The sequence below is a fragment of the Trichomycterus rosablanca genome, chromosome 16 (genome assembly GCF_030014385.1).
Source record: "Trichomycterus rosablanca isolate fTriRos1 chromosome 16, fTriRos1.hap1, whole genome shotgun sequence".
Lineage (NCBI taxonomy): Eukaryota > Metazoa > Chordata > Actinopteri > Siluriformes > Trichomycteridae > Trichomycterus > Trichomycterus rosablanca.
The window spans coordinates 7,967,682-7,995,583 of record NC_086003.1 but is presented as its reverse complement, the minus strand read 5'-3'; the positions used below and the strand labels follow the sequence as shown (position 1 = coordinate 7,995,583).

Sequence of the window (27,902 nt, the reverse complement as noted above, 5' to 3'; positions counted from 1 at the left end):
ATGAGTTTTTAAACACCTCACTGTCCCTGCTGGACTGAGAATAGTCCACCAACCAAAAATATCCAGCCAACAGCGCCCTGTGGGCAGCGTCCCGTGACCACTGATGAAGGTCTAGAAGATGACCGACTCAAACAGCAGCAGTAGATGAGCGATCATCTCTGACTTTACATCTACAAGGTGGACCAACTAGGTAGGATTGGGCAGTGAGTGGACACGGTATTTAAAAACTCCAGCAGCGCTGCTGTTTCTGGTCCACTCATACCAGCACAACACACACTAACACACCACCACCATGTCAGTGTCACTGCAGTGCTGAGAATGATCCACCACCTAAATAATACCTGCTCTGTGGTGGTCCTGTGGGGGGTCCTGACCATTGAAGAACAGCATAAAAGCAGGTTTAAAAGGTATGTAGAGAAACAGATGGACTACAGTCAGTAATTGTAGAACTTCAAAGTGCTTCTATATGGTAAGTAGAGCTGATAAAATTGACAGTGAGAGTAGAAACAAGGAGGTGGTTTTAATGTTATGGCTGATCGGTGTATATGAGCATGTACATCTGTGTGTGTGTTTAAGTCTGGCTGTTAATCATGTGCACAGACACAAGCCAGTAAGCGTTTTCCCAGCTTACTAATGAAACTGACTAACACAGACATGTCATTAATCATGTTTTCCTATAGGAAAGCACACTGGTGTTCCTCACAAACAATTTTTTATATAATTATATATACACTGCCTGGCCAAAAAAAAGGTCACACACTGTAATATTTGGTTGGACCGCCTTTAGCTTTGATTACGGCACGCATTCGCTGTGGCATCGTTTCCACAAGCTTCTGCAATGTCACAACATTTATTTCTGTCCAGAGTTGCATGAATTTTTCCCCAAGATCTTGTATTGATGATGGGAGATTTGGACCACTGCACAAAGTCTTCTCCAGCACATCCCAAAGATTCTCAATGGGGTTCAGGTCTGGACTCTGTGGTGGCCGATCCATGTGTGAAAATGACGTCTCATGCTCCCTGAACCACTCTTTCACAATTTGAGCCCGATGAATCCTGGCATTGTCATCTCGGAATATGCCCGTGCCATCAGGGAAGAAAAAAATCCATTGATGGAATAACCTGGTGGTTCAGTATATTCAGGTACTGATCTTGTATTGATGATGGGATCCAAGATCTTGTATTGATGATGATCTTGTATTGATGATGGGAGATTTGGACCACTGCACAAAGTCTTCTCCAGCACATCCCAAAGTTTCTCAATGGGGTTCAGGTCTGGACTCTGTGGTGGCCAATCCATGTGTGAAAATGATGTCTCATGCTCCCTGAACCACTCTTTCACAATTTGAGCCCGATGAATCCTGGCATCGTCATCTTGGAATATGCCCGTGCCATCAGGGAAGAAAAAAATCCATTGATGGAATAACCTGGTGGTTCAGTATATTCAGGTAGTCAGCTGACCTCATTCTTTGGGCACATAACGTTGCTGAACCTAGACCTGACCAACTGCAGCAACCCCAGATCATAGAACTGCCCCCACAGGCTTGTACGGTAGGCACTAGGCATGATGGGTGCATCACTTCAGCCGCCTCTCTTCTTACCCTGATGCGCCCATCACTCTGGAACAGGGTAAATCTGGACTCATCAGACCACATGACCTTCTTCCATTGCTCCAGAGTCCAATCTTCATGCTCCCTAGCAAATTGAAGCCGTTTTTGCCGGTTAGCCTCACTGACAAGTGGTTTTCTTAAGGCTACACAGCTGTTTAGTCCCAATCCCTCGAGTTCCCTTCACATTGTGCGTGTGGAAATGCTCTTACTTTCACTATTAAACATTTCCCTGAGTTCTACTGGAGTTTTTCTACCATTTGATTTCACCAAACGTTTAAGTGATCGCCGATCACGATCATTTAAGATTTTTTTCCAACCACATTCCTTCCTCGAAGATGATGTTTCCCCCCCCCCTGTCCTTCCATTTTTTAATAATGCGTTGGACAGTTCTTAACCCGATTTGAGTAGTTTCAGCTTCTCCTTAGATGTTTTCTCTGCTTGATGCATGCCAATAATTTGATCCTTCTGAAACAGATTAACATCTTTTCCACGACCACAGGATGTGTCTTTCGACATGGTCGTTTAACAAATGAGAAGCTACTCACTGCATCAGTTAGGGTTAAATAACTTGTTGCCAGCTGAAACATAATCACCCATGCAGTAATTATACAAGGCAGTGTATTATTATATTTGATAAACTGTTTGAATCACTAACTAAGGTGGCAGTTACTTTTTTATGAGGTTAATATACCTGCTGGATAACTTTATACCTCAAATAAATTTAATTATATGTTACAGAATGTGTTGTGCTTTTATTTGTGTTGTTTAATGCTCTAAAATCCTTTAGTTTAACAAACATGCAGTAACAGACAAGAAATAGTCAATTACTTTCTACAGTACTGGATGTTTTTTATGGATTTGTTTGTGTATGAGTGTATTAACATGTGCATTAATATCTGTTGCAGATGTGGATGTGCTGCAGCGGTTGGCTCTGCGAGTTGAGCAGGGTTCCCGTGCTGTCCCGGTCGGTGTCATCCCCCTCAACTCTGGCATCATCCTCACAACACGGGCGCGCGTCACCGCAGCCACACGCTCCGTACTGCCACCGTCATTCTCCTGGAATGCCACGATCCTGCTGAGCCTGCGTGTACACCGCGCCAACTCCGCTTATCTTTTCACCGTGTTCTCCGGTTCACGTCTCCAGTTGGGCCTGCAGGTAGCGCCGGACGCGCTCACCCTTCATGCCGGGCCTGGCAATTCTGTTCGTTTTCCGTATCGCCTCCATGATGGCCGCTGGCACCACCTGGCCCTTGTATTCACTGAGCGGTCAGCCAGCCTTTTGCCCGTTTGTAATGATGAACGTGGTGGAACAACCAGGGAGTTTCCATTACCCCCGCCGCTTTCCTTGGACCCTCGAGGCACTTTCCGGCTGGGAGGGAGAAGTGCCTTGCTGCCCGGTGTTGAGCCGTTTGAGGGTGCCGTGTGCCAGTTTGACATGGTGCCTTCAGGACAAAGTAACTACTGCACTGCCATCCACACACAGTGCCGGAAAAATGAGACTCCACGCTTGGCGCCGGCTTCTCCCTTGGTTCTTCTACCATCCCTGATGACACAAGCGTCCACATCTAATCGTACTTTTGCAACCGAGCCCACTGTAAGCACATGGACACCTTCAAATGATGCCACGGTGCCAGCTGGATCTCAAGTCACAACACCTCATCAGAAGCCTTGGGTGGGACTTTCGAACTCTGCCACCCTTATGCCAACTCTCAGGCCCGCCAAAGCGCTGCTCCAAAAAAATCCCAAAGGCATGGGGGTAAAGGCCACCATAATGCCCACCAAACCATCTGGGTTAAGACCTACCACAGTAAAATCTAAAGCTCATTACGTTACTGCCAAACTCTTACAATCATTTACCTTAGGTCCAAAGATTTTTACCCTAAAGCCCACTGGTATGCCAAAACCATACAGTTTAAAACCCACTAGTATGACAAAACCCTTAAGCTTAAGACCCGCCAGTATGCCAAAACCCTTAATCATAAAACCTGCTAGTATGCCAAAACCCTTAAGCATAAAACCTACCAGTTTGCCAAAGCCCTTAAGCATAAAACCTACCAGTTTGCCAAAGCCCTTAAGCTTAAAACCCACCAGAGTGCCAAAACCCTCTAGCTCTAGACCCACTAGTGTATCAAAACCTGCCACCTCAAAATCCAAACCCACAGTGTCGAAACCCACAGCCATACCAAAACCCGCCAACGTAAAACGTACAGCCACCAACGTAAAGCCTTTTAAACTTACAAATGCAACAGCAGGCATTATTAAACCCCCAATTTCTAAACCCCCTTTTCCCAAACATCCATCCAACCCCACACATCCTTCAAAGCGCCCTCCTGCCAAGTCAACCAAAATCCAGTCAAGTCTCCTAACATCATCATTTAACAATGTTAAAACCACCACAAAGAAAACTGCCCCTTTAAATGATAAAAAAGCACAGGCACTGGAGCCCAAAACCAACACCCAAAGGCCACCGACCAAGTTTGTCACCCCTGTTATTACACAAGTACCCCAAATTACTCCGAAATATCCAAAAAAGAACACAAGCCTACATTTCATGCCAGCCTTCGAGAACGTGTCATTGTTGGCCACTGACAGATCAGACTGGACTCTGGATGCAGATTTCGGCTCTCTGATTGGACCTCCAGGGCAGAAGGGGGACCCAGGGCCGGCGGTAAGAAGCTGCATTAATTTAGCGCATTGTCTTCAATTAGGATGTGTAAATGTTGTGATTGTAAACAGTGGGGGCCAATAATCTGAGACTACAAGTGAACATTCTTCTATTTTGCATTCTTTTCTTTAATAGAACAGTTATATTAGTAAAATATAATATTAATATAATATTGTTGGCAAATAATTTAAGTAAAAAGTATATTAAATATTTTAAAAATGCATACATTTAAACATAAGTATTGTTAACTACTCTTATAGGGGTTTTCGTTATGTATATACACCATAAGCTTGATGGATATCCCATTTCAAAAACAAATGGTATTCAAATAGTGCTCTAGATCTCTTCTGCTACAACAACAGCCACTCTTCTGAGAAGGCTTCCCACATGACACAATATTATGTAACAGGATATGGCCTATGCTATACCCTATATTATATACCCTACATTATAACTAATATACAGTATATTATATACACTGATCAGCCATCTCCTTGTTTCTACACTCACTGTCCATTTTATCAGCTCCACTTACCATATAGAAGCACTTTGGAGTTCTACAATTACTGACTGTAGTCCATCTGTTTCTCTGCATGCTTTGTTAGCCCCCTTTCACCCTGTTCTTCAATGGTCAGGACTCTCCCAGGACCACCACAGAGCAGGTATTATTTAGGTGGTGGATCCTTCTCAGCACTGCACTGACACTGACAAGGTGGTGGTGTGTTAGTGTGTGTTGTGCTGGTATGAGTGGATCAGTTTTTAAACACCTCACTGTCCCTGCTGGACTGAGCATAGTCCACCAACCAAAAATATCCAGCCAACAGCGCCCCGTGGGCAGCGTCCTGTGACCACTGATGAAGGTCTAGAAGATGACCAACTCAAACAGCAGCAATAGATGAGCGATCGTCTCCGACTTTACATCTACAAGGTGAACCAACTAGGTAGGAGTGTCTAATAGAGTGGACAGTGAGTGGACACGGTATTTAAAAACTCCAGCAGCGCTGCTGTGTCCGATCCACTCATACCAGCACAACACACACTAACACACCACCACCATGTTAGTGTCACTGCAGTGCTGAGAATGATCCACCACCTGAATAATACCTGCTCTTTGGTGCTCCTGTGGGGGTCCTGACCATTGAAGAACAGGGTGAAGGCAGGTTAAAAATGTATGTAGAGAAACAGATGGACTATAGTCAGTAATTGTATTCTATATGGTAAGTGGAGCTGATAAAATTGACAATGTGTGTAGAAACAAGGAGGTGGTTTTAATGTTATGGCTGATCGTGTAACCCTTCAGTTTGAAACACTGATGCTCGCCTACAAAGCCAAAAATGGACCAGCCCCAAGCTACTTTCAAGATCTAATAAAACCCCGCTCTGTACCACGCATCCTCCGAGCCATTAGTCTCGCTTGACTTGATCCTCCACCCAGAGCTCAAGGAAGACAAGCATCAAGGCTCTTCTCTGTACTTGCACCCAAGTGGTGGAACCAGCTTCCCTTGTCTGTCCGAGCATCTGAGTCTGTCACTGTCTTTAAAAGACGGTTTAAAACCCACCTCTTTACTAAGCACTTAAGCTGGCATGTACTTACTAACAGGGTGGACCCTACTTCTAAACGTTAAAATTTAGTCTAAATATTAAATGACACACAGTAATACACAAACCTGGAGGAATCCTCTTACATTTAGTAGTTGAAAACTAACCAGAACGCCCCAAATCTGCCACGTTCCAATAACACTAAGGCTACAAAGACTTAGACATTGTCTAAATGACAGACTATGTGTGTGTCTTTCTGTGTGTGCTACTACAATTAGGTGGGGGGGCGGGGGGATGCAGTGAGTACATTGCAGAGTGTGTGATGCATGTGCTCTGTTATTAGCGGAGAATTATTAGTTGAAGTGCGCTATCATCCACCCAAAACGCACTTACTCTAATGCTAGCTTATTCTGCTGACATACCTTAGATAGGTGTAATGACAAAGAAACCCCTTATTTGCACACACACACACATCCACACCTACCTACTGTTTTAAAAATTACACCCACAGACATACACACACACGTTCCAAACACTTGGTACACACCTAATAGACGTCAGACTCTCTCATTAACCATATTGTACTATAATAATGCTAACACCACCCTACACAACACACACACACACACACACACCCACCCACACCCACACACAGAGTGACATCAGAGAAGCAGTAAGCATTACAGTGCCGATTCAGCATTTTTAGAGATGTAATTGTTTTTGCACAGCATGGGTGGTGTGTGGGCTTCTGTGTGTGTGTGTGTGTGTGTGTTTTGGTTCATGGAGAGCCACTGTGAAAAAGGTGAAAAGTCACTGTTTTTCATTCCATCTGCCAAAAGCATAGATGTAACCCTATGAGACCCCCCCCCCCCCCCCTCCCTAAAAAAAAAATCCTTTGAGTGGTTTCCTCAATGGACCCCCTTTTAAAATACCACGTGGCACCGGGTGTTTTGGGGGAGAAGAATAAGAGGATAAGAGTACGATCTGCTAAGTCTTTAGTTAGTAAAAGTTAAAATCATGATATAGTTATGATATAATCTGGCTCTTAGATTAAGTCATTATTTACAATCCCAAATCAGAAAAAGTTGGGACAGAATGGAAAAGGCAAATACAAAAAATTTGCAGTGTCTCTTACATTTACTTTGACAGACCTGAGATATTTCATGTTTTGTCTGGTCAACATTTCATTTATTAATATACCTCCATTCCTGCATTTCAGGCCTGCAACACATTCCAAAAAAAGTTGGGAAGGGGGCAATTTAGGGCTAGTAAGGTGAGGTGAAAGAACTAAATAATGATGTGATTCAACACAGGTAATTGTCTTGATGAGCAAAGATGATCAGAGGATCTCCAGTTTGTCAACAAATGTGTGAGAAAATGATTGAAATGTTTAAAAACAATGAACCTCAAAGAAAGATTGGAAGGGATTTGCACATTTATCCCTCTACAGTACATAATATCATTAAACCATTCAAGGAATCAGGAGGAATTTCAGTTGCAAGGGCGCAAGTCTAAGCTAAACATCTGAGATCTCTGATCCCTCAGACTGCACTGCATTAAGAACCGCCACTCAACACTAGCTGATATAACCACATGGGTGAGGGATTACTTTGGCAAATCTTTGTCAAGCACTACAATACAGAGTTACATGCACAAATGCCACTTCAAACTTTACTGTGCAAAAAAGAAGCCTTATGTTAACCATGTATATAAGCAGCATTGAGTTCTCCAAGCTCTGAGGCATCTAGGATGGACCATCACACAATGGAAACGTGTATTGTGGTCAGATGAATCAACATTCCAGGTCTTTTTTGGAGAAAATGGACACCGTGTGCTCCAGACCACAGAGTGTTATCAGCAAGTCCAAAAGCCAGGGTCTGTCATGGTATGGGGCTGTGTCAGTGCCCTTGGCAAAGGTCATTTACACTTCTGTGATGCAGCATTAATGCAGAAAAGTACAAAGATCTTAGAGTAACATGTGCTGCCCTCAAGACGTCATCTTTTCCAGGGACGTCCATGCATTTTTCAACAAGACAATGCAAAACCACATGCTGCACACATCACAAAGGCATGGCTGCGGAAGAAGAGGGTACGGGTACTGGACTGGCTTGCCTGCAGTCCTGACCTGTCCCCAATAGAGAACGTGTGGAGAATTTTGAATCGTAAAATGTGACTACGATGACCCGGTACTGTTGTACATCTTAAGACGTGTTTGCAGGAAAGATGGAACAAAATAAAAGCTGAAACACTAAATCACTTGGTATCCTCTGTGCCAAAACGTCAAAAGTGTTGTGCGAAGTGCTAAATGCTTTACCAGCTGTAGTGGAAGAACCAAGACAAAGGATACCTTTATTATATTATCAAATGAAATGAAGTTGACCAGACTGATTTCTGGGTGTCTCTGTTAGCACCGTGAGTCCTGATACTTAAACCTTCACAGCAGAGGATCTCAACTTGTAGCCCAGGAGCTATTTACAGCCCACTATACATATAGATGTAGCACACACTCCTGTGTCATTGGTCTATTCTGGTCTTTTGCCAGAGCTGCAGCCCAGCTGTTGATAGGCTCTTGCTCTACTCTAACACAGGAACACGTTAGAGATTTACAACCAGACCTGCTTGCACTGCTTGGGTTTTGTTGTTTGCCTGCTTTTACCCTGAACACAGACGTGTATCATAGACTTTATGGACACTGCCAGAATCTTTAGTGACGATAGAAGTGGTTTGTGTTAATCGTCTGTATTATGTAATTTGCTTTACGACAACTGTGCATGTTAAAAGCCTTAGATGTTACCCAATAATACATACAACCTCCCAAGATAGTTTGTTAAACAGTGACAAAACTCAGTGATATATTAATTAACATGTACACCATATGGCCAAAAGTATGTAAACACCAGATAATGATCTTATAAAGCTTGGAGATTGCTCCTCTTTTGTGACTATAACAGGCTAAATGGGAAAAGTTTGTCTGTGAAAATGTGTGCTCATTTAGTTAAAAAAGCAATTATGGGGTCATTTACTGGAATATACACCGACTAGGCATAACATTATGACCACTGACAGGTGAAGTGAATAACACTGATTATCTCTTCATCACGGCACCTGTTAGTGGGTGGGATATATTAGGCAGTAAGTGATCATTTGAGTGAGTTTGACTGGGTCAGAGCATCTCCAAAACTGCAGCTCTTGTGGGGTGTTCCCGGTCTGCAGTGGTCAGTATCTATCCAAAGTGGTCAAAAGAAGGAACAGTGGTAAACCAGCAACTTGTGGCCTCTTTCAGCAGGATAATGCGCCCTGCCATAGAGCAAAAATGGTTCAGGAACGGTTTGAGGAGCACAACAGTGAGTTTGAGGAGTTGACTTGGCCTCTAAATTCCCCAGATCTTAATCTAATCGAGCATCTGTGGGATGTGCTTTAAAAACAAGTCCGATCCATGGAGGCCCCACCTCACAACTTAGAGGAGTTAAAGGATCTGCTGCTAACATCTTCAGGGGTCTAGTGGAGTCCATGCCTTGACGGGTCAGGGCTGTTTTGGCAGCAAAAGGGGGACCAACACAATATTAGGAAGGTGGTCATAATGTTATGCCTGATAGGTGTATATTCCAATTTATCCCAAATGTTTCTGAGGTCACGGCTCTGGGCAGACCAGTAAAGTTCTTCCACACCAAACTCATCACAATGTCTTGTCAGATCTCGCTTTGTGTACTGGCAACCAGTCATACTGTAACCACTATGATCTGTTGCATCAAAGTTAAAAACACATAAATTATTCTATATACTTATATACCTTTTAGTAATGATTCTAGCACAAATGCATGAAACTAAAATAATTAAGGAGTGCCCACATCATTTTGTCAGGGGTGCGGAGGGTCTGGTTCTATCCCAAGGCAGGAATAGTCTGGAAATCCATCGCAGGGCTTCAGCCTCCCTCAGACATATCCAATCATTTCTGTGTCGATGTCAAAATGCAGATGTGTTTTTGTGGGTTATCTGATTTTTTATTATGTTTTTGTGTTTTAAAGGGAATTGTGGGACCTCCAGGGAAACCAGGATTGCCAGGAAAGAAGGGACCCCATGTAAGTGTGTGTCTGTGACATTTAAAATCGTACAGTATTATAAGGTAATGTACAATAAAAAGGGCCATTAGATATCATCCCCTCTCTTTCTTTTTGGCATGACCATATGGTACTGCCAACACACCATCAAAATACCAAGGTCTGTTAACCTATAGTTGATTAAATACATTAATTATAATGTATACAGGAATAAAATGTACACTCACTTTCTTAACCGCTTATCTAATTAGGGTCGCGGGGGGTGCTAGAGCCTATCCCAGCTTTTCAATGGGCGCAAGGCACACAGTAACACCCTGGACGGGGCGCCAGTCCATCGCAGGGCAGACACACACACACACTTACACACACCCGTTCACCTATAGGGCAATTCAGTGTCTCCAGTTAACCTGAGTGCATGTTTTTGGACTGTGGGAGGAAACCGGAGCTCCCGAAGGAAACCCACGCAGACACGGGGAGAACATGCAAACTCTGCACAGAAAGGACCCGGACCGTGCCGCCTGGTGATCGAACCCAGGACCTTCTTGCTGTGAGGCGACAGCTCGAGCCACCATGCCACCCTAAAAATATACACGTGATGTACAATTACTGACTATGTCCATAGTGTTTTTTCCCCCTCTTTTTCAATTGCTCCCATAATTAGGGGTCACCAAAGCAGTAAATGCCCTTCCTGACACAACTCATATTTTTATCTAAAGCTAGTCTGACTGTGTGGTCAGTGTCACCCATTCATCCCAGACCAGTAGTTTGGTGGTTCTTGGATTACATCTGACATCTTACTTTGACAAGACCCCCCTGGTCTGAATACTATTTAACAGCTGCATTCAGTCTAGCTGTGCTTTTATAGGCTCCGAATGTCACAGTCAGTCATAATTACTAACAGGGTATAAGATTCAAGAGTTCAAGAGAGGCTTTATTGTCATGTCAGCTATATACACTATATTGCCAAAAGTATTCACTCACCCATCCAAATCATTGAATTCAGGTGTTCCAATCACTTCCATGGCCACAGGTGTATAAAACCAAGCATCTAGACATGCAGACTGCTTCTACAAACATTAGTGAAAGAATGGGTCGCTCTCAGGAGCTCAGTGAATTCCAGCGTGGTACCGTGATAGGATGCCACCTGTGCAACAAGTCCAGTCGTGAAATTTACTCACTACTAAATATTCCACAGTCGACCGCCAGTGGTATTATAACAAAGTGGAAGCGATTGGGAACGACAGCAACTCAGCCACGAAGTTGTTGCCACGTAAAATGACAGTCAATCGCTACAGTCTTCGTGGCCTTCAGATTAGCTCGAGGACAGTGCGTAGAGAGCTTCATGGAATGGGTTTCCATGGCCGAGCAGCTGCATCCAGGCCTACATCACTGAGTGCAATGCAAAAAGCGTCTGATGCAGTGGTGTAAAGCACGCCACCACTGGACTAGAGCAGTGGAGACGTGTTCTCTGGCTTGACGAATCACGCTTCTCCGTCTGGCAATCCGATGGGCGAGTCTGGGTTTGGCGGTTGCCAGGAGAACGGTACTTGTCTGACGGATTGTTTTATTATTGTTTGATTTTATTGTACAGTGCCTTGGGTGACCCTTTGGGTCTTTAAAGGCGCTTTATGAATGAACCTGACTTGACTTGACTGCATTGTGCCAAGTGTAAAGTTTGGTGGCCCCTTAGTTCCAGTGAAAGGAACTCCTAATACTTCAGTTTATATATATATATGTGTGTGTGTGTGTGTGTGTGTGTGTGTGTGTGTGTGTGTGTGTGTGTGTGTGTGTGTGTGTGTGTGTGTGTGTGTGTGAGAGAAAGAAAGTCTGGGATTCACTCACTTTAATACTTTAGTGACCTCCACCGCACACACACACACACACAGAAGTGCTTGTGCTTTTCACCCTTGACCTTTGGCCAGGACACACTTGGGTGTGATTATTTCCATTAGCAACTGTTGCTAGATTGCACTCAGCATGTTAGGACACCTCTTCTGTTTTCTGAATTCATGTGTTTCAGCCACAGTAATAGCTAAGGATGTACAAAGAATAATTATATGCTTTTAACTCTCTAGCAACAGTTTAGGGAAGGCCCTTTTGTTGTAGAGCCCTGACCTCAGCCCCACTGAACAGCTTTGGAATAAACTGGAATATCAGTTGAGGCTTTGTGCCTAGTCATACAAACCCACTTTTAGCAGAATGGGCACAAATTCCCAAAAACATACAGCAGAGTCTATTGGTATACCTGAAAAGATCACATAGGCGTCAATCTATTTTAATACCATTTGTTGTGTTTTTAATTGGGATGTTCAACAAGCTCAAGTTCAGGTGTCCACATACTTTTGGCCGTATAGTTTATCTCTTATTGTGTCATGGTGGTACAATAATACAATCCCTGATATACAGATTTTAAGCCCAGACAGACAGACCCTTCCCTGACCTCTGGCTTGAGCTCTGGATCAAAGCGGGAAGTTCACCTTAAGGGTGATGTGCTGGAGTTACTTAAGGTCAGAGGTCAGAGTTGGGTGATATACTAATAACTGTTTTTATGACAACTTGGGCATGACCTAAGTACTGACAGAAAGTCTGTGTACTGTATGTGTGCCTGTCTGTATTCATATTAATGAATTACATATCATGTGTGTTATAGGGACTACCCGGACCACACGGCAATCCAGGGCGACCAGGTCCTCCAGGCTTCAAGGTATGCATGTGTTCTTTGTCTCTTCTCTAGTGTTACTCTGTCTGCCTTTTTCTAGTGTCTCTTCCTTCCTTTCTGTCCTATTCTACACTCTAGAGGCCACAGTTAGAGTTGCTGATATAATTCAGCAGCTTAAGTTTATATTGAGTGAGTTCTACAAGTATTAAGACACCATGATCTTTGCACACTTTGTATTGTGGATTTGTTTTTGAATGAATATTATTGACATAATTAACATAATTACCCATAATAATGAAATAAAAAGATTTATTTCTACAAAAGTATATACACTGATCAGCCAAAACATTAAAACCACTGTCTATTTTATCAGCTCCATTTACCATATAGAAGCACTTTGTATTTCTACAATTACTGACTGTAGTCCATCTGTTTGTCTGCATGCTTTCTTAGCTTTGTTTCATGCTGTTCTTCAATGGTCAGGACCCCCACAGGTCCACTACAGAGCAGGTATTATTTAGGTGGTGGATCATTCTCAGCACTGCAGTGACACTGACATGGTGGTGGTGTGTTAGTGTGTGTTATGTGCTGGTATGAGTGGATCAGACACACCTCACTCTCACTGCTGGACTGAGAATAGTCCACCTACCAAAAATATCCAGCCAGCAGTGCCCCGTGGGCAGCGTCCTGTGACCACTGAGCTAACTCAAACAGCAGCAATGGATGAGCGATCGTCTCTGACTTTACATCTACAAGTTGGACCAACTAGGTACTCCAGCAGCAATGCTGTGTCTGATCCACTCATACCAGCACAACACACACTAACACACCACCACCATGTCAGTGCCACTGCAGTGCTAAGAATGATCCACCACCCAAATAATACCTGCTTTGTCGTGGTCCTGGGGGGTCCTGACCATTGAAGAACAGGGTGAAAGCAGGTCAAAAAAGTATGTAGAGAAATAGATGGACTACAGTCAGTAATTGTAGAACTACAAAGTGCTTCTATATGGTAAGGGAGGTGGTTTTAATGTTATGGCTGATCAGTGTAAATCATTGGCTGTGCCACTCCAAATTGGAATCAGGTGCATCTTGATTCAACAGGGTGTATCTGTTTTTATTTAATTTAATTGGATATTTTTAAGAAGCCATTTTACACTGCGTTTAAGTTTAAAGAACTGTCTGTGGAGCTCCACGCAAGAATATAAGGCTATATCTAAGACTTTCAGTGTTCCCAGGACCACAGTGACCTCAGTCATTTTGAAACGGAAGAACCTTGGCACAGCCTTGAACCAACTAAATTGGGTTTCTGGGATAGAATGGCCTTGGTCGCTTTCCAAAACAAATGGTCACTCTAAGAGAGCTTTAAAGGTCCTGTGCAGAGCTGACACAACCTTGAATTTTCTTAGAGCTGGCCATCAAGGCAAAATTGGGCATCTGGGCAAAGAGGGCTTTACATATCTTATGAAGAGAAGGGAGAACCTGTTTGGTGGACAGTCACTCCTGTCGCTTTCCAAAGTTGTAGCCTAGTGGTTGAGGTACAGGACTAGTAATCAGAACGTCACTGGTTCAAGCCCCACCACTGCTAGGTTGCGCCCTTGAGCAAGGCTCTTAACCCTGAATTGCTTAGACTGTATCCTGTCACAGTACTGTAAGTCGCTTTGGATAAAAGCGTCTGCAAAATGCAGAAAATGTAAAGAAACGGACACAGTCAATTTAACCAATGATCTTTCTTAGGCAGTTGTAGCCTAGCAGTTAAGGTACTGAACTAGTAATCAGAAGGTTGCTGGTTCAAGCCCCACCAATACCAGGTTGCCACTGTTGTGCCCTTGAGCAAGGCTCTTAACCCTGAATTGCTTAGACTGTATCCTGTCACACTACTGTAAGTCGCTTTGGATAAAAGCGTCTGCTAAATGCCGAAAATGTACATGTAAATACTGCTATGTGTTCCCAGCTCTGTTCTTTTATTTTGCAAATGGAATCAACAAGGTTATGATAGAAGCTCAGCAGGGTGGGTGTATGTGTGAATGTGTGTGTGTGTGTGTTTAAAGTTTGGTGTTAGTTTTCTTTATTTAATTTTCCCTTTCCTCCAGCAAATCCTCTGTTGTTATATGTGGTTGAAGTAAAGCTTACACAAATCCCCCCTGCCCCCAACACACACACACACAACACACACTCAACTCAAACTCAAAAGAAGCTTTATTGGCATGACAAATAAGTTACATGTGCAAAAATATAAAATAGAATAAAATATTAATAAAAACAGTGCAAAATAAGAACAATAAAAATTTTAATATTTACAATAATGAGGTAGTAATAACAATCAGTTTGTGTGCGTGTGTGGGACATGGTCACCCACTGTCCCTCACCTGGTGGCAGGTGTGAGTATAGAGTGCTGCTAGTGTGCAGCTCTCTCCGTGCTCCCCCAGTAGGTGGGGCAGTTTGTCGGGGTCTGGGAGGGAGGTAAAGTTGGGGATGACGGTGTTAAATTTAGGGAAGAATTGGGAGCGGATGTGGTAATACTTGGTACACTGGGTGAGGAAGTGCAGCTCCGTCTCTACTGTACTGAGAGTGCAGTGCTGGCACAACCTCTCCTCCCGGGGCAGCCAGGACCGGGTGTGTCGCCCCGTCTCCACGGCCAGGTCGTGTGCGCTCAGTCTGTACCTCGTCAAGGTGTTTCTTAATTTAGGGTCGGATACTGTGCTCAGATAATCTGCTGCACTGTAGTGTCTGTTTAGGGCCAAACAACACTGCATTTTACTTTGAGTTTTAGTTTCAGTTTCCCAATAATTCAGATAATTAGTTCTGAGTTTTTGTGTAATTTGGTTTATTCTAATTGGGTTTGCAGATGCAAACACTGTTCAGTGCTAGCCTGGTGGGTAGAGATTTGGGCTGTCAATCGTAAGGTTGAGTTTGAATCCCCAGCTCTGCCATGCAGCCACTGTTGAACCCTCGAGCAAGACCTTTAACCCTCCTGCCTCTGGGCCGCTGTACAGAGGCTGACCCTGTGCTCTGACTCCAGCTTGGGACACGTGGAAAAGACATTCTTTTCTATTCTACGCTCATGCTGTTTGATTGTTTGGCCATTGATCTTACACTTTCTGTATCTTCTTAGGGGCGAAAGGGTGACCCTGGACTCTCTCCTCGAAATGCTCCTAAAGGAGAGAAGGTGAGTTCAGTACACTCATTGTTTTTGGTTTAAATCAGTCCAGCTTTGGAAGCATTATAATACTTTGACCTCAAATTAATGAATGGATGTAAACTTAAAAACTTGTTTTATGCAGGTATGTAAACGTCAATGTAATGTAATGTGAATGATTTGCAAATCCATCCACATCTTATTTGTTTATACAACCCCAAATCAGAAAAAGTTGGGACAGCATGGAAAATGCAAATAATACAAAAACACAGAGTTTCTGACATTTACTTTGACTTTTATTTGATTGCAGACCGGATGAACCTGAGATATTTCATGTTTTATCTGCTTAACTTAATTTCATTTATTAATAAACCTCCTGCATTTCAGGCCTGCAACACATTCCAAAAAAAGTTGGGACTGTAAAGCATTTACCACTTTGTAATGTTGCCATTCCTTTTCAAAACACTTAAAAAACGTTTTGGCACCGAGGATACCAAATGATTTAGTTTTAGCTTTTATTTTGTCTCATTCTTCCTGCAAACACGTTTTAAGATGTGCTACCGTACAGGGTCGTCGTTGTCACATTTTTCGTTTCAAAATTCTCCACACGTTCTCTATTGGGGACAGGTCATGCCTGCAGGCAGGCCAGTCCAGTACCCGTACCCTCTTCTTCCGCAGCCATGCCTTTGTAATGTGTGCTGCATGTGGTTTTGCATCGTCTTGTTGAAAAATGCATGGACGTCCCTGGAAAAGATGACGTCTTGAAGGCAGCACATGTAGCTCTAAGATCTCAATGTACTTTTCTGCATTAATGCTGCCATCACAGAAGTGTGAAGTGACACAGAACCATACCATGACAGACCCTGACTTTTGGACTTGTTCCTGATAACTGGTCTGGATGTTTCTTTTTGTCTTTGGTCCGGAGCACACGGTGTCCATTTTTTCCAAAAAAGACCTGGAATGCTGATTCATCTGACCACAATACACGTTTCCACTGTGTGATGGTCCATCCAAGATGCCTCTTAGCCCAGAGAAGTCGACGCCGCTTTTGTACATGGTTAACATAAGACTTCTTTTTTGCACAGTAAATTGTAATTGTAGTGCTTGACAAAGGTTTGCCAAAGTAATCCCTCACCCATGTGGTTATATCAGCTATTGTTGAGTGGCGGTTCTTGATGCAGTGCCATCTGATGGATCAAAGAGAAGCTTGCGCCCTTGGCCTTTACACACTGAAATTCCTCCTGATTACTTGAATAGTTTAATGATATTATGCTCTGTAGAGGGAGAAATATGCAAATCCCTTCCAATCTTTCTTTGAGGTACATTGTCTTTAAACATTTCTATAATTTGCTCACACATTAGTTGACAAACTGGAGATCCTCTGATCATCTTTGCTTCATCAAAGACTCAGCCTTTCCTGGATGCTGCTTTTGTACCAAACCATGATTACAATCACCTGTTGACATCACCTCATTATTTAGTTTTTTCACATCATTACCCTGTCCCAACTTTTTTTGGAATGTGTTGCAGGCTTGAAATGCAGGAATGAAGTTGAGCAGACAAAACATGAAATATCTCAGGTTCAGACTGTCTGCAATTAAATAAAAGTCAAAGTAAATGTAAGGAAGACTGCAGTTTCATTTTATTTCCATTTTCCATACTGTCCCAACTTTTTCTGATTTGGTGCTGTAAAAACCATGCCAAACTTGAAAGACACAAAAATAATTAACATTATAGCATATAAATAATGTACATTTTTGTATGTTTGTAGGGAGATCCTGGTATACTTGGTCCTGTTGGTTTATCTGGTTTAGAGGGACGGAAGGTAGGTATCAATACTGCTAATACATACTTACAATAATGTCTTTGAATGCTCCATTTCTCTCCCATGTTCTTGACATACATACTCTATTTTTTGCCCTGACACACACACGCTCATAAACTCCAGTGTCTCTCTGAGTGTGTTTGCGTGTTGTCATGGATTTTTTCTGCGTCAACATTGCAGGGAATCCCCATTGAGCCTTTTACACAGCTGTGACTCTGAACTACCCCCTAAATCAACACACACACACACGTACACACACCTGAGGGGACTATAATGTTTTAACCAGGTTTAGGTCGGGCTTTTAGATAGGAAAAATATGTGTCAGTACAGAAGATCTTCTGTCATTGGCCAAGCAAGAACAATGCTTGACATCCAAAAGTAGATTTGGAAATACTGTACAGTAGCTTTCCAAACTACATGGCGAACCAGTAAAGAAAAGTGGTGAATAACCAAGTACTCCTGACACCCAATAAAACAAAGGATGGATAACATCCCACTCCGAATATGCATGTATTTGTATGTATGTAATCCACCAGGCATATAGTGTGTGTGTGCTTTTTAGAAAATGCTAATGAGAGTAGCAGTCGACCCTCAAAAACACAGCATGAAGTGTTTAGTTTCACCGTCTTGGCTAAGAGAAGTGTGTGTGTGCATGTAAAGTAGCAAAGTAATTTTTTTTCCATGTAAATGATTTTCCAGAAAAGACTCCTGCCAGGACATAAATAACTACCTACTTCCTGCTGCAGTATCTCTGTTTTAGGATCTAATTGTGCAGCACACACACACACTACTGCTAGACTTGTGCTTGCCTGCGGGTTGTGTAGTGAATCAGTGTACGCGAGACTTAAACCTACATTTTAACTTTGTCCACTATGGGGCGCTAACAGTTGGGGGGAGGGAATCAGAACAGTGACTCCTAGGTGACTGTGCCTTCATACTGATTGTATACAAGTATGAAACATCAGTTGTGGGTAGGTCAGAGGGTAAAGCTCTGTGATGTCAGTCAAAAGGTTATGTGTTCAAATCCTGGCTCCCCAAGCAGCCATTGGTTGGGCCCTTAACTTTTATGTATGTATAAAAGTGTATGTGTGTGCGTGTGTAAGTATGTGTGTGTGTGTGAGTATATATGTATATACAGTGTATCACAAAAGTGAGTACACCCCTCACATTTCTGCAAATATTTTATTATATCTTTTCATGGGACAACACTATAGAAATAAAACTTGGATTTAACTTAGAGTAGTCAGTGTACAACTTGTATAGCAGTGTAGATTTACTGTCTTCTGAAAATAACTCAACACACAGCCATTAATGTCTAAATGGCTGGCAACATAAGTGAGTACACCCCACAGTGAACATGTCCAAATTGTGCCCAAAGTGTCAATATTTTGTGTGACCACCATTATTATCCAGCACTGCCTTAACCCTCCTGGGCATGGAATTCACCAGAGCTGCACAGGTTGCTACTGGAATCCTCTTCCACTCCTCCATGATGACATCACGGAGCTGGTGGATGTTAGACACCTTGAACTCCTCCACCTTCCACTTGAGGATGCGCCACAGGTGCTCAATTGGGTTTAGTCCATCACCTTTACCTTCAGCTTCCTCAGCAAGGCAGTTGTCATCTTGGAGGTTGTGTTTGGGGTCGTTATCCTGTTGGAAAACTGCCATGAGGCCCTGTTTTCGAAGGGAGGGGATCATGCTCTGTTTCAGAATGTCACAGTACATGTTGGAATTCATGTTTCCCTCAATGAACTGCAGCTCCCCAGTGCCAGCAACACTCATGCAGCCCAAGACCATGATGCTACCACCACCATGCTCGACTGTAGGCAAGATACAGTTGTCTTGGTACTTCTCACCAGGGCGCCGCCACACATGCTGGACACCATCTGAGCCAAACAAGTTTATCTTGGTCTCGTCAGACCACAGGGCATTCCAGTAATCCATGTTCTTGGACTGCTTGTCTTCAACAAACTGTTTGCGGGCTTTCTTGTGCGTCAGCTTCCTTCTGGGATGACGACCATGCAGACCGAGTTGATGCAGTGTGCGGCGTATGGTCTGAGCACTGACAGGCTGACCTCCCACGTGTTCAACCTCTGCAGCAATGCTGGCAGCACTCGTGTCTATTTTTTAAAGCCAACCTCTGGATATGACGCCGAACACGTGGACTCAACTTCTTTGGTCGACCCTGGCGAAGCCTGTTCCGAGTGGAACCTGTCCTGGAAAATCTTGACACATGACACCAGGGAGGGACAACGACACATTTGGGCACAATTTGGACATGTTCACTGTGGGGTGTACTCACTTATGTTGCCAGCTATTTAGACATTAATGGCTGTGTGTTGAGTTATTTTCAGAAGACAGTAAATCTACACTGCTATACAAGCTGTACACTGACTACTCGAAGTTATATCCAAGTTTCATGTCTATAGTGTTGTCCCATGAAAAGATATAATGAAATATTTGTTGAAATGTGAGGGGTGTACTCACTTTTGTGATACACTGTATATATACAGTATATATATATATATATATATATATATATATATATATATATTAGGGCTGTCAAACGATTAAAAATTTTAATCGCGATTAATCTCAGAATTTCATATAGTTAATCGCGATTAATCGCATTAAATAAAATCTGTGTAAATGTTATAGAAAACAAGGTTTTTTAAGTGAAATGTGAAAAGTGGACGTTTCTACACGAAGTGAGTGTGTTTTGACCCTTTTGGGGCTTCCATAGTTCATGGACTAGCGTGCTTGACTCCGGTATTCAGTGCCGTAACAGATTAAGTTAATAAAGTGTTTTGCTCCTGACAACTTGTGAATATACCGTGTATTTATTTCTTTATTATGCAAGTGCACGCTCAGTTATATTATTTTAACAAACCGCAAATGAACAACGGTGGCAAGTCCGACATTAAAACGTTGGTTCTACCAGTCAAGTCTCAACATGAACTAGAATTTGCGTTAATGGCACTATTTTTTTTAATCGCGTTAAATTGAGATTGCGTTAATGCGTTATTATCGCGTTAACTTCGACAGCCCTAATATATATACAGTGTATCACAAAAGTGAGTACACCCCTCACATTTCTGCAGATATTTAAGTATATCTTTTCATGGGACAACACTGACAAAATGACACTTTGACACAATGAAAAGTAGTCTGTGTGCAGCTTATATAACAGTGTAAATTTATTCTTCCCTTAAAATAACTCAATATACAGCCATTAATGTCTAAACCACCGGCAACAAAAGTGAGTACACCCCTAAGAGACTACACCTCTAAATGTCCAAATTGAGCACTGCTTGTCATTTTCCCTCCAAAATGTCATGTGACTCGTTAGTGTTACTAGGTCTCAGGTGTGCATAGGGAGCAGGTGTGTTCAATTTAGTAGTACAGCTCTCACACTCTCTCATACTGGTCACTGAAAGTTCCAACATGGCACCTCATGGCAAAGAACTCTCTGAGGATCCTAAAAGACGAACTGTTGCACTACATGAAGATGGCCAAGGCTACAAGAAGATTGCCAACACCCTGAAACTGAGCTGCAGCACAGTGGCCAAGATCATCCAGCGTTTTTAAAGAGCAGGGTCCACTCAGAACAGACCTCGCGTTGGTCGTCCAAAGAAGCTGAGTGCACGTGCTCAGCGTCACATCCAACTGCTGTCTTTAAAAGATAGGCGCAGGAGTGCTGTCAGCATTGCTGCAGAGATTGAAAAGGTGGGGGGTCAGCCTGTCAGTGCTCAGACCATACACCGCACACTACATCAAATTGGTCTGCATGGCTGTCACCCCAGAAGGAAGCCTCTTCTGAAATCTCTACACAAGAAAGCCCGCAAACAGTTTGCTGAAGACATGGCAACAAAGGACATGGATTACTGGAACCATGTCCTATGGTCTGATGAGACCAAGATTAATTTGTTTGGTTCAGATGGTCTCAAGCATGTGTGGCGGCAATCAGGTGAGGAGTACAAAGATAAGTGTATCATGCCTACAGTCAAGCATGGTGGTGGGAATGCCATGGTCTGGGGCTGCATGAGTGCAGCAGGTGTTGGGGAGTTACATTTCATTGAGGGACACATGAACTCCAATATGTACTGTGAAATACTGAAGCAGAGCATGATCCCCTCCCTCCGGAAACTGGGTCGCAGGGCAGTGTTCCAGCATGATAATGACCCCAAACACACCTCTAAGACGACCACTGCTTTATTGAAGAGGCTGAGGGTAAAGGTGATGGACTGGCCAAGCATGTCTCCAGACCTAAACCCAATAGAACATCTTTGGGGCATCCTCAAGCGGAAGGTGGAGGAGCGCAAAGTCTCGAATATCCGCCAGCTCCGTGATGTCGTCATGGAGGAGTGGAAAAGCATTCCAGTGGCAACCTGTGAAGCTCTGGTAAACTCCATGCCCAGGAGAGTTAAGGCAGTTCTGGGAAATAATGATGGCCACACAAAATATTGACACTTCAGGAACTTTCACTAAGGGGTGTACTCACTTTTGTTGCCGGTGGTTTAGACATTAATGGCTGTATATTGAGTTATTTTGTGGGAAGAATAAATTTACACTGTTATATAAGCTGCACACAGACTACTTTTCATTGTGTCAAAGTGTCATTTTGTCAGTGTTGTCCCATGAAAATATATACTTAAATATCTGCAGAAATGTGAGGGGTGTACTCACTTTTGTGATACACTGTATATATATATATATATATATATATATATATATATATACATACAGTGTATCACAAAAGTGAGTACACCCCTCACATTTCTGCAGATATTTAAGTATATCTTTTCATGGGACAACACTGACAAAATTACGCTTTGACACAATGAAAAGTAGTCTGTGTGCAGCTTATATAACAGTGTAAATTTATTCTTCCCTCAAAATAACTCAATATACAGCCATTAATGTCTAAACCACCGGCAACAAAAGTGAGTACACCCCTAAGAGACTACACCCCTAAATGTCCAAATTGAGCACTGCTTGTCATTTTCCCTCCAAAATGTCATGTGACTCGTTAGTGTTACTAGGTCTCAGGTGTGCATAGGGAGCAGGTGTGTTCAATTTAGTAGTACAGCTCTCACACTCTCTCATACTGGTCACTGAAAGTTCCAACATAGCACCTCATGGCAAAGAACTCTCTGAGGATCTTAAAAGACGAATTGTTGCGCTACATGAAGATGGCCAAGGCTACAAGAAGATTGCCAACACCCTGAAACTGAGCTGCAGCACAGTGGCCAAGATCATCCAGCGTTTTAAAAGAGCAGGGTCCACTCAGAACAGACCTCGCGTTGGTCGTCCAAAGAAGATGAGTGCACGTGCTCAGCGTCACATCCAACTGCTGTCTTTGAAAGATAGGCGCAGGAGTGCTGTCAGCATTGCTGCAGAGATTGAAAAGGTGGGGGGTCAGCCTGTCAGTGCTCAGACCATACGCCGCACACTACATCAAATTGGTCTGCATGGCTGTCACCCCAGAAGGAAGCCTCTTCTGAAGTCTCTACACAAGAAAGCCCGCAAACAGTTTGCTGAAGACATGTCAACAAAGGACATGGATTACTGGAACCATGTCCTATGGTCTGATGAGACCAAGATTAATTTGTTTGGTTCAGATGGTCTCAAGCATGTGTGGCGGCAATCAGGTGAGGAGTACAAAGATAAGTGTGTCATGCCTACAGTCAAGCATGGTGGTGGGAATGCCATGGTCTGGGGCTGCATGAGTGCAGCAGGTGTTGGGGAGTTACATTTCATTGAGGGACACATGAACTCCAATATGTACTGTGAAATACTGAAGCAGAGCATGATCCCCTCCCTCCGGAAACTGGGTCGCAGGGCAGTGTTCCAGCATGATAATGACCCCAAACCCACCTCTAAGACGACCACTGCTTTATTGAAGAGGCTGAGGGTAAAGGTGATGGACTGGCCAAGCATGTCTCCAGACCTAAACCCAATAGAACATCTTTGGGGCATCCTCAAGCGGAAGGTGGAGGAGCGCAAAGTCTCGAATATCCGCCAGCTCTGTGATGTCGTCATGGAGGAGTGGAAAAGCATTCCAGTGGCAACCTGTGAAGCTCTGGTAAACTCCTTGCCCAGGAGAGTTAAGGCAGTTCTGGGAAATAATGGTGGCCACACAAAATATTGACACTTCAGGAACTTTCACTAAGGGGTGTACTCACTTTTGTTGCCGGTGGTTTAGACATTAATGGCTGTATATTGAAGGAAGAATAAATTTACACTGTTATATAAGCTGCACACAGACTACTTTTCATTGTGTCAAAGTGTCATTTTGTCAGTGTTGTCCCATGAAAAGATATACTTAAATATCTGCAGAAATGTGAGGGGTGTACTCACTTTTGTGATACACTGTATATATACAGTGCTCAGCATAAATGAGTACACCCCAACAGATTTGTCAGAAAACCTTTAGTTTCTTTACAGAATCAACATTTTCTATGGGGTACTATACTACAGAATACTCCTACAAATGTGGGCCATTGATTGCAAACAAGATTTGTTCATTTGTACACACAAAAAAGTTATTTTCTCAACAAATTCATTCAAGACCATGTTGCAAAAATGAGTACACCCCAATGAAAGTCTTAGGAGTTTAGACTACAAAATTCTAATTAACACGAATTTAACCACATGTGAGTCTAATTATTCATTAAACAGGTGTCCAGCAGACAGTTGACAGTTAAAAGGGCATTACTTAACAAAGAAAACCCCATCCCATTTCATGCTGTCAGCAGTGGCACGACATGGAAGAGAAATGTCACAAGACCTGAGAAAGAAAATTGTTTCTTTACACAAGAAAGGTGAAGGCTACAAGAAGATCGGCAAAGCTTTACTGATCAGTCAGAATACTGTAGCAAAAGTGATACAAAAATTTAACAAAGATGGAACTGCAACCATCTTACAGAGACGTCCAGGCCATCCATGGATGTTAACACCCAAACAGGAGCGTCTTCTGATGAGAAGGGTTGAAGAAAATCGCCATGCAAGTTCACTGTAGTTAGCTAAAGAGGTAAAAAGCCAAACTGGGGTGACTTTTTCCCGTGACACAGTACAGCGTACACTGCAGAAGAATGGCATGCATGGGTACCATCCACGAAGGAAGCCTCTCCTGAAGCCCATGCACAAAAAAGCCCGCCTAGAATTTGCCAGGGCCCATGCTGAAAAAGATGAAGACTACTGGGACTCTATACTCTGGAGTGATGAGACCAAGATAAATGTTTTTGGAACTGATGGCTTCCAAACTTTATGGCGTCACAAAGGTGAGGAGTACAAAGAAGAATGCATGGTGCCTACAGTGAAACATGTCAACAAAGGTCATGGATTACTGGAACCATGTCCTATGGTCTGATGAGACCAAGATTAATTTGTTTGGTTCAGATGGTCTCAAGCATGTGTGGCGGCAATCAGGTGAGGAGTACAAAGATAAGTGTGTCATGCCTACAGTCAAGCATGGTGGTGGGAATGCCATGGTCTGGGGCTGCATGAGTGCAGCAGGTGTTGGGGAGTTACATTTCATTGAGGGACACATGAACTCCAATATGTACTGTGAAATACTGAAGCAGAGCATGATCCCCTCCCTCCGGAAACTGGGTCGCAGGGCAGTGTTCCAGCATGATAATGACCCCAAACACACCTCTAAGACGACCACTGCTTTATTGAAGAGGCTGAGGGTAAAGGTGATGGACTGGCCAAGCATGTCTCCAGACCTAAACCCATTAGAACATCTTTGGGGCATCCTCAAGCGGAAGGTGGAGGAGCGCAAAGTCTCGAACATCCGCCAGCTCCGTGATGTCATCATGGAGGAGTGGAAAAGCATTCCAGTGGCAACCTGTGAAGCTCTGGTAAACTCCATGCCCAGGAGAGTTAAGGCAGTTCTGGGAAATAATGGTGGCCACACAAAATATTGACACTTCAGGAACTTTCACTAAGGGGTGTACTCACTTTTGTTGCCGGTGGTTTAGACATTAATGGCTGTATATTGAGTTATTTTGAGGGAAGAATAAATTTACACTTTTATATAAGCTGCACACAGACTACTTTTCATTGTGTCAAAGTGTCATTTTGTCAGTGTTGTCCCATGAAAAGATATACTTAAATATCTGCAGAAATGTGAGGGGTGTACTCACTTTTGTGATACACTGTATATGTGTGTGTGTGTGTGTATATGTGTACGTGTATTATGTTATATTATATGTTATATTATATGTGTGTGTGGTGTGTGTGTTCACCTGTCAGTGGTCATAATGTTATGCCTGTTCAGTGTATATATGTATGTGTGATATATATATATATATATATATATACAGTGTATCACAAAAGTGAGTACACCCCTCACATTTCTGCAGATATTTAAGTATATCTTTTCATGGGACAACACTGACAAAATGACACTTTGACACAATGAAAAGTAGTCTGTGTGCAGCTTATATAACAGTGTAAATTTATTCTTCCCTCAAAATAACTCAATATACAGCCATTAATGTCTAAACCACCAGCAACAAAAGTGAGTACACCCCTTAGTGAAAGTTCCTGAAGTGTCAATATTTTGTGTGGCCACCATTATTTCCCAGAACTGCCTTAACTCTCCTGGGCATGGAGTTTACCAGAGCTTCACAGGTTGCCACTGGAATGCTTTTCCACTCCTCCATGACGACATCACGGAGCTGGCGGATATTCAAGACTTTGCGCTCCTCCACCTTCCGCTTGAGGATGCCCCAAAGATGTTCTATTGGGTTTAGGTCTGGAGACATGCTTGGCCAGTCCATCACCTTTACCCTCAGCCTCTTCAATAAAGCAGTGGTCGTCTTAGAGGTGTGTTTGGGGTCATTATCATGCTGGAACACTGCCCTGCGACCCAGTTTCCGGAGGGAGGGGATCATGCTCTGCTTCAGTATTTCACAGTACATATTGGAGTTCATGTGTCCCTCAATGAAATGTAACTCCCCAATACCTGCTGCACTCATGCAGCCCCAGACCATGGCATTCCCACCACCATGCTTGACTGTAGGCATGACACACTTATCTTTGTACTCCTCACCTGATTGCCGCCACACATGATTGAGACCATCTGAACCAAACAAATTAATCTTGGTCTCATCAGACCATAGGACATGGTTCCAGTAATCCATGTCCTTTGTTGACATGTCTTCAGCAAACTGTTTGCGGGCTTTCTTGTGTAGAGACTTCAGAAGAGGCTTCCTTCTGGGGTGACAGCCATGCAGACCAATTTGATGTAGTGTGCGGCGTATGGTCTGAGCACTGACAGGCTGACCCCCCACCTTTTCAATCTCTGCAGCAATGCTGACAGCACTCCTGCGCCTATCTTTCAAAGACAGCAGTTGGATGTGACGCTGAGCACGTGCACTCAGCTTCTTTGGACGACCAACGCGAGGTCTGTTCTGAGTGGACCCTGCTCTTTTAAAACGCTGGATGATCTTGGCCACTGTGCTGCAGCTCAGTTTCAGGGTGTTGGCAATCTTCTTGTAGCCTTGGCCATCTTCATGTAGCGCAACAATTCGTCTTTTAAGATCCTCAGAGAGTTCTTTGCCATGAGGTGCCATGTTGGACCAGTATGAGAGAGTGTGAGAGCTGTACTACTAAATTGAACACACCTGCTCCCCATGCACACCTGAGACCTAGTAACACTAACAAATTACATGACATTTTGGAGGGAAAATGACAAGCAGTGCTCAATTTGGACATTTAGGGGTGTAGTCTCTTAGGGGTGTACTCACTTTTGTTGCCGGTGGTTTAGACATTAATGGCTGTATATTGAGTTATTTTGAGGGAAGAATAAATTTACACTGTTATATAAGCTGCACACAGACTACTTTTCATTGTGTCAAAGTGTCATTTTGTCAGTGTTGTCCCATGAAAAGATATACTTAAATATCTGCAGAAATGTGAGGGGTGTACTCACTTTTGTGATACACTGTATATATATATATGTGTGTGTGTGTGTGTGTGTGTGTCTATATAAGCAGTAAATATTATTCGCTGTGGTTTAACACACACATTGAAACACTGTTGTTGGTTTGCCACACACAAGAACATGCATGTCCAGTTTACTTTCAATGTAGTTGTCTTCAATCCCCTCTCCTGCTGGAATCTCGCCACTAGTACAGCTCTACCCACCCCTGTGCTGCTGGCTAAGGAGGGCTAAGTCTATCAAACACCCCTCTCAGAAACGCACACAGTAGCACAGGTGCATTTTTTCCATCTTTCCATAATAGAAGTTAACAAAAAGCTACATCACACTTACAAAGACACACCAAGCCTTTCAAACGTCCTATCATTCATACCTAGTGCAGGTGCCTTGGCCAGTCAGCAGAGGGTGCAAATGTACTCTTGCAATAAATTCCACCAAGCCAATCATGCCTGT

The 27,902-nt window shown here is 43.2% G+C and overlaps 1 protein-coding gene across 1 annotated transcript in view; it reads left to right on the top strand.

The window, feature by feature from the left end:
* col27a1a (collagen, type XXVII, alpha 1a) overlaps nt 1–27,902 on the top strand; it is a 105,984-nt gene that overhangs the window by 5,734 nt on the left and 72,348 nt on the right. The window contains exons 3-8 of the mRNA XM_063012112.1: nt 2,516–3,401; nt 4,203–4,278; nt 9,839–9,892; nt 12,522–12,575; nt 15,646–15,699; nt 17,441–17,494. Of these exons, the coding sequence (XP_062868182.1) occupies nt 2,516–3,401; nt 4,203–4,278; nt 9,839–9,892; nt 12,522–12,575; nt 15,646–15,699; nt 17,441–17,494 (1,178 nt within the window). The remainder of the gene's footprint in view (nt 1–2,515; nt 3,402–4,202; nt 4,279–9,838; nt 9,893–12,521; nt 12,576–15,645; nt 15,700–17,440; nt 17,495–27,902) is intronic.